This window comes from Sminthopsis crassicaudata, chromosome 4 (genome assembly GCF_048593235.1).
Source record: "Sminthopsis crassicaudata isolate SCR6 chromosome 4, ASM4859323v1, whole genome shotgun sequence".
NCBI lineage: Eukaryota > Metazoa > Chordata > Mammalia > Dasyuromorphia > Dasyuridae > Sminthopsis > Sminthopsis crassicaudata.
Window position 1 is genome coordinate 371,738,453 of NC_133620.1, and position 10,451 is coordinate 371,748,903.

Consider the following 10,451-nt stretch of genomic DNA (forward strand, 5'->3'; position numbering starts at 1 on the left):
CAAGGAATTTCTGCTCTACACTAGGAATAGTTCAGAGTGGTTATGGGGTCATAGCAGTGCTTGAGTCTCTGCAGTAAGAATTAAAAGAGGTTGCAATGCGCCCAAGTGAGGGAAGTATTCACACTTATAGAGGTGAAATTTCAGAACCTATAAAAATTGAAGTAATGTTACTGAGGAACATTTCCCTCCTCCTCCTCCTTCAAGATCTGTGCCCTGAGTGCTTCCCTCCTTCCCTTCAGTCACAATCAGACACAACACCTTGAAGTAAAAACTTTTATTATCATATACAGGAAGGAAAAAGAGAATGAATTGCTTCTGGAAAGGGAGGTTGAAAGGCAAGGGTGGAGTAATCTTGATTCTAGAAAAGTGATGACAAAACAAGCATCCTTCCTTATATAATGGACTGCTCAGACTATAGGAGTATAGAGGTATAAGGGGCTTAGCACAGAGCAGGCACTTAATAAATGATTATTAATTGTTTGATAGAATAAGGCATAATATTGTCAATCCCTGCCAATGTGTTGTTTTGCTCCTTAACTATGTCTCTCTTTTTTTTTTTTACTATGGAGAATAACATGCAATTGAGGAAAAATAAAATACTAAATAAATAATTTAATCATTTAATAAGGAGAATTAAACAGGAGTAAAGGAGAAACAATGGGAAGGGATGGTGGATCAGTGTGTTGTTTTGTTTTCTTAACTTTCCTTTTTTAATATAGATGATAGCATGCAACTGGGGGAAAATAAGATAATAAATAAATTAATTAACCATTTAATAGGCAGGATTATACAGAAATGAAGAAGACGAAACATTGGCAAGTGACGATGGATGAAAAAAATCAATGAATATTTTCAAAAACAATGAGAGCAAGAGAAGCAGTATAGTTTAGTGGATAGAGAGGGTTGGCTTTACAGCACTAGTTTTACAGCACTAGTTTCAAATCCTGCCTCTGACATGCTAGTCAACTTTTTGGGAAAGTCACAGCCTCTTAGAACTCTAGACAGCTCCTTACAATTCTAAATTACAGGCAAATTGCTGATCTGCATTTGGTATAGCCATAAGGTTATAGGTCCAGGCAGGAAGGAAGGATGGGACAAATGGAGGGAAGAAGTGAGAAATGGAAAAAGGAAGGGAGAGGAGGGAAAAGGAAGGGAGAGAGTAGGAGAGAAACAGAGAGAGGGAAAGAAAGAATATAGGGCAGAGAAGGTTAGGGTGTACCTTACAGGGAAAAGGTAAAAGTCAACTACCTTTAGATAACATAGATCTGGAGGATTTTTTAGTCCCATTATCAATAATTGGGGAGGGATGGAATGAGAGTGACAGTCCCGATGAAGGGAAAGAGACTGCACTGGGAAGATTATCCTTAGTGCAGTGGCCCATCATTCATTTGTTTATTTATTTTCTTCCAAGAAGAAATCATTGTAGGCCATACACAGTGTGGTCAGGAACACAGAATATTCCTTGAAATCAATCTCCTGATCACTGTTCTTGTCCAGGCTTTTCATCAGTTCATCGATGCCACTTTCCTGCATTTTCTAAGTGGGAACAGAAAGTGATAATAGAGAATTTAGACCCCCCTTCCATTTCTCTGTATTTCTTTCTCCCTCCCACACTCCATTCCTATCTCCAGGTTCCATCTTTACTCTCTCTCCCACAAGCATTTATTGTTCACTGAAGGCAAAGCCGATTCAAAAATACTAGTTTACCCCCTTAAAATAAAAACAAAAAACAAAAAAATCATAAATTGCATTCTATCACTCAATAGAAAGGATCTGTTTTACAGGCTTAGCACCAGAAGAGAATAAACTTTTAAAAGAGGCCATCTAATCCAATTCCCTCATTTGAAGGAAGATTAAACTAAGACTCAGAAAATTTAAGAGACTTGCTTGAGTTTACTTAGGTAATAAGTAGCAGAGCCAGGTTTTGAATTCAAATTCTGTAACTTTAAACTTAGAATCCTTTGCACTATACCAGATAAGACATTATACCATGCTGATTTCCACTCTTTCAATGTGAATAAATAAATGCTTATAATATCCGATGTGGGTAAGTTTGGAGGGTCTGAGAATAGTACAGTGGAACTAAAGAAAAGCTTGGACCTGGGCCACCCTATGTCAAAAGGACAAGAGATGACTGTATTATAAGACACCCCACCTCCCCAGTTATTCCTAGAAAACAGAAAAGGTAAGGAGGATACAGCCAGGAAGCCATAGGGACTAGGAGAGAAGCAAACACATCAATCTTAGGAATATAGATCTAGGGTTAGAAAGGATCTCAGAGGCCAACTTCCTTGTTTTCTTAGATATGGCACCTTCTGAGAAGGGGAATGGGCTATTGTAGGATAAAACGTAATACAAAAGTATCCTAAAGTCAAATTTTTAAAGGGATTTAGAAGGGAGGCTCAGTGTCTTCCATACTACATTACTATTGTCACTACCTGCACACACACACACACACACACACACACACACACACACACAGACACTGAATCAACTTCCTCAAGTAAACTCTTTCTTATCCTGTCCTTTTTCCAATTTGAAAAAAGAAATAGAGGTTCCAAGGCTTCTCCTAGACTGGTTCTTCCTTCTCTCCTCCCTCCCACCCATAATGTCCTCTTCCCCTTCATTTCCCATGACCTCCCAAAACTTGCCAAATCTGTCCCCAGCACTGTCCATCTTCTTCCCAATACTATATCACACTGTCTCCAAAAAGCATTCCCTAGATCACCTGAACCCACCCAATCTGTTCCTCTGAATCCTTTCCTCCTCACCCTGGCAAGGATGTATTTGTTTTTATCTTTCTGTATTTGTGTCTCTTTTTGAGGTCTAAAGTTGTATCATGTATCCTCCTATAAAATAGTGTTCCCAGAAAGTAGCAACAATGTTTCCCCTTCAGAATAGAAGTTCCTGTGTCTATCTAATCAGAGAGAAAAGTCCCTGAACTCAAGGACTATCTACAACCTTCCTTTATATTACAACTATTAGACTGGGAATCCCTTAAAAAGTCTCTCCTCGTCAAACTAGGAGACCCCTCAAAGTTAAATCTTATCTTTTCTTCTACTGAAGTTTCCCCTCTTGGATTCAGGACACTACTGTCCAAAGAGGATGATTAGTCTTGAAAATCATTGTTGTATCTGTTAGAGTAGAAATTTTTAGACCATGTAAGTAATGGATGGCAGGAGAATAATAATAGTTTACAACTACAAAGTAATACTTGTGTCTCCTCACAGGTCTTCATACATTAGCTCATTTGAGATAAGAAAATACTCACCTCCCCCAAGCATAGCTCCTTCTTAATCAGCTCCTTCAATTCTCTCCTGCTCAGGGTCAATTTGCTGCCCTCCTTTCCCGAATATTTGTGGAAAGTGGTGACCATGGTAGTCAGGGCCTTCTCAAGAGGAGTCTCCATTTCAGCAAAACTTTTAGATCTAAAGAACAAAGAGAAAAGACATAGGAGGAAAGAATCCTATTCTAAAGGATTTAAGCTTAACCCCAAATGAAACTTCCTCCATATACATTCTCTCTCTCTCTCTCACACACACACACACATTCAGTTATAACAGAATAGACTAGAGCAAGATATAAAACAGAACTCCCCAAACTTCGAGGACTGTGAAAAAAACTGAAACAGTTTGACAAAGGAGTGAGTGTTCAGTATCCCACCTGGGATATATTCCCTTTGGTAGGAGGGTGAGTGGGGGGACCTGGGAATGGTCTCAAATGAAGTAGGGATAGGCAGCTTGACCTCCCAAAGGAAGAATAAGGGTATGACTATTTACTCTCTGCCCCATCCAGTGCAACGGGTGAGTTACTCAAAGTCCCCTCCCATCTATACCCAGATCTCTGATTCAAGAAGTTTTCAAAGAGTGGATGTGATGGACAGGGTAAAGGAAAAAAGCCTAACCATGTGAAAATATGAGCACAAAGGCAGCAGGAATGAAGAGAGAACACTAGGCAGGAGGTAGGGGAGAGGTGGTCAGACCTTACAAACTGGTTTTCTGTTTCTGAGACACAGAAAGCTAGAAGAAAGGGCACCGATAAAGAAAAGGGTGGTAGAGGAGAGGAGTCAGAGTAAGAGGGATAAAAGGAAAGGAGAGAGAATATCTTTCCTTCATTCATTTAATCATTCAATAAATATAAAAAGCCTATTAAGGGCAAAGGCAAAGTTTATCATGACAAATAGGGAGCCAGTCAGAGTCAAGAAAATCTGTATCTAACACATATAAGCCCTATATACATCACTTAATTTCATAATATTTTCTAAAAAAGTCTCTAAGGCTTAGAGTTTCTTAACCTGGAGTCCATGAACTTATTGTTTTATTTTTAAATTATTTGCAAACTTTATGATTGTTGTCATTTTTTAATAATAGCTTTTCATTTTCACAATACATGAAAAGATAGTTTTCAGCATTCGCCCTTGCAAAACCTTACAATGAGCTTATTTTTTTAAAACAATTTGTTAATTTTATTTTAAAGTAACTAGTTTCCTTTGTCATTTTATGTATTAGATTTTATGCATTTAATGACATGATCCTGAGAAAAAGACCAAAGACCACTAGATTGCTGCCAAGGAGTTGGGAAGACCAGGCCACAAACACACACACACACACACACACACACACACACACACACACACACACACACACACAAAGCTTAAAAATTCCTGCACTACCCAGAAATGTTTGTGGAAGTCCTTTTCATAGTGGCTAGAAACTGGAAATTGAATGGATGTAGATCAACTGAAGAATGGCTGAGTAAATTGTGGTATATGTGGTACATGAATGTTATAGAATATTATTGTTCTGTAAGAAATGACCAGCAGGACAATTTCAGAGAGGTCTGGAGAGACTTACATGAACTGATGCTGAGTGAAATGAGCAGAACCAGGAAATCATTCTACACTTCCACAATAATACTATATGAGGATCAATTCTGATGGACGTGGCCCTCTTCAACAATGAGATGAACCAAATCAGTTCCAATTGATCAATAATGAACAGAACCAGCTACACCCAGCAAAAGAACTATGGGAAATGAGTTTGGACCACAACATAGCATTTCCACTCTTTCTGTTATTGTTTGTTTGCTTTTTGTTTTTCTTCTCAGGCTATTTTTACCTTCTTTCTAAATCTGATTTTTCTTGTGAGCAAGATAACTGTATAAATATGTATACATATAATGTATTCAACATGTACTTTAACATATTTAACATGTATGGAACTACCTGCCATCTAGGGGAGGGGATAAAGGGAAGGAGGGGAAAGTTGGAACAGAAGTTTTTGGAAGGGTCAATGTTAAAAAATTACCCATGCATATGTTTTGTCAATAAAAAGCTATAATTAAAAAAAAAAACCTTCACTGTCATCCTCCAATTGTTAAATGATCAAAAGATATGATCCATGCCCAAAGGGTTTTATAATCATACCCTTTAAAAAAAAAAAAAAAACAAGGAAAAAGGCCTAAATGTACAAAAATTTATAGCAGCTTTTCTCAGGGCAAAGAATTGAAAATTGAGGGGATGCTCATAAATTGGGGAATGGCTGAATAAATTGTTATATGGGATTATGATAGAATATTTTTGTTCTACATGAAATGATGAGCAGGATGTTCTCAGAAGTATTTGGAAAGCTCATGCAAAGTGAAATGTACTGTGTACAAAATAATAGCAATGTTGTGGGAAGATAAACTATGAATGACTTTCCTATTCTCAGCAATACAATGATCCAAGACTACTTTCAAGGACTTATGATGAAAAATGCTGACCATACTCAAAGAAAGAACTGATTGTGTCAGAATACAGATTGATGGATACTCTTTTTTTGTTACTTTATTTTTATTGATGGTTTTTGGGAGGTGGAGGGAAATCTATGTTTTCTTTCACAGCATGACTTATAGAAATGTATTGCATAACTTACATGTGCCTTTTCAATGGAGGGAGAGCAGTGGGGAAGGAGGAAAGGAGTGAATCTAGAACTCAAAGTTTTAAAAATAAATGTTAAAAATTGTTTTACATGTATCTGAAAAATACGAACTATTTAAAGGTTAAAAATAAAAGAAAATAAAGACATTATAGAGTACTGAAGATTTTACCTGCCACGAGAAACCCAGGAAGTATGTAAACACAATTATAAAACACTTTTAACCCAAATAAAGTCAGATCTAAACAAAAAATAATAATAATAATTCCCATTTTAATGCTACAATTAACAGAGAAGTTGCTGATTTGCTTGTTGAAAGGACTTGTTCTCCACATAGATGAAATCACTGGCCCAGACAAAAAAAAAAACAAACAGGTAAAAAATATGCAGAACTCTATGCTATCCTGATGCTGAGGAAGATATTTAATAGGAGCCTATGACCCAAACAGATAACTAGACTATGCAGTATAATATGACAAGCATATCAGAGAGTTGCAAAACAAAGTACTAGGTGAAATCCCCACAGAAAGATTATTTGCAAGAAGGGAAATGGCCTCTCCAGGAGAAGCCTGGCTTCTCCTGGAGAGGTGGAGGCCCCTGATTCCGTCATTTTGGGCCAAGGGAAAAGCAAATCAAACCCCAGAGAAGGAGAAAGTAAAGGGTATGTCTAGTTGCCATGGCTCAGGCTTGAAAATCACTTCCCCTCTGGGGAGGTAAGGGTGATAATCATACAGGAACTGAGGTGATTTCCCCAAAGAAGCTGAGTCAATGAGTTAGAATAGCAGGCTGCCTGGGATTACAGGAGGGAGAGTTTCCCCTTCTACTAGCACTCTCAAAAAAGACCCTTCCAATATCCAATTTGTCCCTACCTGGCTCCCTCCTCATCGTTTCTTCACCATCTTCATCTCCAATACTCCCCTTTTCTCCTAAATCTTTCTCAGCTGGTCTTGACCCAGATCTAGTGCTAATTAGCTGTGTGATATTAGTTACTAAACTCACTTCATTTTTCTGGGTCTCAATGTTTTTGTAAAACTGCAGGGTTTAGCAATGAACTATGTCCATTTTGCAAATGAGGTTCAGAAAAGCTAATTTCCCAGGGTCACCCTTCTCCTAATTAGCAGAGTCTCAAATGACTTTTGATCCCAATTCAAGTTCTTTTTACCACTAAGCAGTGTTTGCTGCCCCTAGCCTTTCATCCCCTGAAAAGTAACTCTCTCCATCCTGTGAGTCTCCTAGAAAAAACTCCTGCCCTCCACCTAACCACCCAAACCAAGCTGAGGATGCCAAGTAAAGACTCACCCAATTAAGCCAAATCGATCAGTAAATCTGAGGAGATGGGAAGAAATAGAACCCCTGCTTACTCTCCAGCTTTATTATCTCTCTTTAAACTCCAGGGAACCCAGGACGGAAAAGGACCAATGAGAAGGGGAAGGAGACATGTAAGTCTCCTGGGAAGAGGAACCAGGGACCCCATGGTTTCTTCTTTGTTTACAAGCTGGGTAGAAAGAAGAGATTGGGCTCTGACTGGCACTTTCCCTATTGGTTATTAAACAGCACTTCTCTCCTGAGTTCAGTTACTGTGAGTCACAGAAAGGGTTTAATCTAATGTCAGGTATAGACCCTGGTTGGAATCCTGGCATTGATATTTACTAACAATGTGAATTTTACAATTCTGTATCTTCAATCTCATGATCTTGTGACTTCTTCAAGCATCTGTTTTCTGACTTGTAAAATGAGGAAAGTAATATTTGCACCATTTACCTGATAGAATTGTTTCAGAATAATAGAATCATAGATTTTAGAGTAGGAACAGACTGCTAAGGTAACTTAGAACAATCCTCTCATTTTGTTGTAGTTGTGTCCAATTCTTAGTGACTCCATTTGAGATTTTCTTGGCAGAGATACTGTAGGGGTGTGCCATTTGCTTCTTTAGATTATTTTACAGATAAAGAAGTGAGGCAAACAGAATTAAGTGACTAGCACAGGATCACACAACTAGAAAGTCTGTAAGGTTGGATTTGAACTCAGGAAGATGAGTTTTCCAAATCCTACTCCCAGCACTTTATTCACTGGGTCCTCAAGCCCACACAAGTAAGGTAATTTGTCCAAGATCATACAGATAGGAAATCATAAGCCATGTTTTCTGACTCCAAATCTAGTGCTCTCTAAATCTAAAACACAACAGAAATGCATTATTATTTCCATATCTCTCAAAGACACATAGAACTTGAAGTGGGGAAGGATGTGGATTTGGGTGTAAAGGATGATTGGTAAGGGTCTGATTAATTCACTGAAGGATGATCATAGAACTGAAACTTTCCAAAATATATGGGGGGTTGTTTTTTGTTTTTTGTTTTTTTTCTTTCATAACCCTACCATGACTTCATTGAAAGAAATGTCAAATGGGGTTTTGGTATTAGAGATGGAAAGGGACATTATAGGGGATAAGAGTAAGAGTAGAGGATAATAGGGGATTGTCATAATTAAGGGCTGAGTGCCAGAATGGATCCCAAATACCAAACAAGGTTTCAGAAGAGACAGGCCTAAACAGAATTTCAAGAACTGGGTAAAAAGATTTAGGGTGGGGCAAGCATGGGGGAGGGAGATAAAGGAGCTTAAATGTTATAAGTCAGAGAGAGTGGGCATGAGAAGCATCCATTTTGATTAGTCCCTTGCTCCTTTCTCACCAGTCCTCTCCCCCTCCCTTTGGCCCTTCACTCCCACGGGTCAGGCATCAGGACTAAAAAGGGAGACCAGGGATTGGTTGCTTGGTGATGGGAGTTTCCGAAGCACAGTTTAGAGACAGAATGATGCAAAAGGGTGAATTGGTGAGGCTGGGGAAGAATTGGCCAGGTACAACAGCATCTCTGGGAAAAGAGTAAAGGAAGGGATGAACGAGACCCTGTCCATAAATAAGACTACAAGATCATAAACCTTTATTGTTAAATCCTAAACAGTAATGGGGGTCTCTGGAAAAAACATACTAGAGTCCTTCATTCTTCCACATTTAAGGTGGGAGAAAGGGGGGAAAGTTATAGAAAGGAAAAGGGAGACATATCTGAGTGTAACCATAGCAGCTTCAGACAAGATAGTCCCTAATTCAGAATCAAAAATAAATTAAGGCTACTGCTCCTTTTAACATCCTGTAGGTCTTCATGTGATCCAATGAACTTCAAAGCTTCCGCATTTCTAATCCTAATCCCTCACACAGCAGTTAATGACCTTTTTGGTTTTTAGCCTTTATATCCATATTGTAATTATTCCTCAACTGACTCCAAACTCCAAATTCCCTATCTCTTCCCCTTCTCCTCTCTAAGCTTCTGTCTCCTCATCTGTAAAATGGAGAGGTTGGACCAGAGAATCTTGAAGATCTCTTTGAGTTCTAGTTCCTATGATCCTGTGAGACTCTTCTCTAACTTGTTCCTTTGGGAATTGTCTTCTGATCTCTTTTTATCCATCCTTTCTGATCTCTTACCTGACCTCTCTCTCAGCTGGCACATAATTCTTGGATCAACTTCCAGGACACAAATTTTATCCCAAGACAATTTCCAGAAATGTTGTTTAACCTCCCCTTTTGGTATCACTTGGAACACCTCTGGTTCGTGTACCCCTCTGCTCTTGTTTTAGACAGGAAACAATTAAATATTTCTATAATTCAGAGCAAATTCAGAGTTGAAGGAGTGAAGGAAGGGATGAAGCCTATGATGTAAGTCAGGAGCTAACTAGATGAAAGTTTTTTCTTCCTTTCTTCCTCTTTTCTATCCCAAGTGGAGGGAAATAGCTATATTCAGCACACTCTCCCTTTGCCCCCACCCCAATAAAATTTAAGTTCCTCTTTCCCTGGATCCCCAGCATCCACCCCACCTCACCCAGGGTTCCTCAACAATATGCCACACCTAGAACCAAGAATAGATGTGATATTCAATGCCATCATGAGTTAACAGAGGAATTGGGAATTGGGGGAGAAGGAGATGTTGGCAACACAGGAGACTCAAGAGTGCAAAAGTTGAATTGAAATCTCTCTCCATATGTCTAATTTTGGAGTTCTTCAGGACTGTGGTTTTTCAATTTTTCTCATCTCACCTCTATGTTCTCAAGGTTTTCCACTCAATGCAGCATGCTACCCAAAAGTTCTTAGGGGTGTTATGGAAAGAGCATTGAAACAGGAATGAGATGAAAAGAGTATTGAGACAAGAATCTTATCTATTTTCCTGTCTCAGTCCTCAGCAGAAAAGTGACTAAAATGACCTCCAGGATCCTTCCTCACTTTAACCTTCAGTGAATCTATCTCACAGAGGCCAATGAACTATCTAGTCTTTGGGCCCCTGCTCCCCAAGACTTCTCCCTGAATTCCTCCTTCTCCTGCCCCACCCCTAACAACTGGTATCAGCCTCCACCAAAAATTTTTAAAACCCCTAAATCAGTTTTCAGGAGACTCTGCAGATCTCTCTGCCTCTTCAATCTTCTTATTGAAGAACCAAGCCCCTCATCCTCCCAGTATCCATCAGAAAGATTCCCCAAACACAAAAGACA

At 38.9% G+C, this 10,451-nt stretch overlaps 1 protein-coding gene across 3 annotated transcripts; it reads right to left on the reverse strand.

Moving 5' to 3' along the window:
• Positions 1-259: 259 nt before the first annotated feature.
• S100A5 (S100 calcium binding protein A5) lies at positions 260-7,412 on the reverse strand. Of its 3 annotated transcripts, none has more exons than XM_074262103.1 (3): positions 7,218-7,412; positions 3,272-3,428; positions 260-1,536 (listed from the first exon to the last, which is right to left on the reverse strand). In XM_074262103.1, the coding sequence occupies exons 2-3, from the start codon at positions 3,407-3,409 to the stop codon at positions 1,393-1,395; spliced, it is 282 nt and encodes a 93-aa protein (XP_074118204.1). In that variant the 5' UTR covers positions 3,410-3,428; positions 7,218-7,412; the 3' UTR covers positions 260-1,392. The 3 variants fall into 3 exon arrangements, with proteins under 3 accessions (XP_074118204.1, XP_074118206.1, XP_074118205.1); XM_074262105.1 differs by lacking the exon at positions 7,218-7,412 and adding an exon at positions 6,788-6,895; XM_074262104.1 differs by lacking the exon at positions 7,218-7,412 and adding an exon at positions 3,664-3,798.
• Between the last annotated feature and the right edge of the window lie 3,039 nt (positions 7,413-10,451).

Bases quoted from the DNA above. Each gene is read 5' to 3' on its own strand.
- S100A5 (XM_074262103.1), bottom strand. From the start codon at position 3,409: ATGGAGACTCCTCTTGAGAAGGCCCTGACTACCATGGTCACCACTTTC. The intron at 1,537-3,271 runs GTGAGTATTTTC...GTTCCCACTTAG, and splicing joins AGGAGCTATGCTTGGGGGAG to AAAATGCAGGAAAGTGGCAT.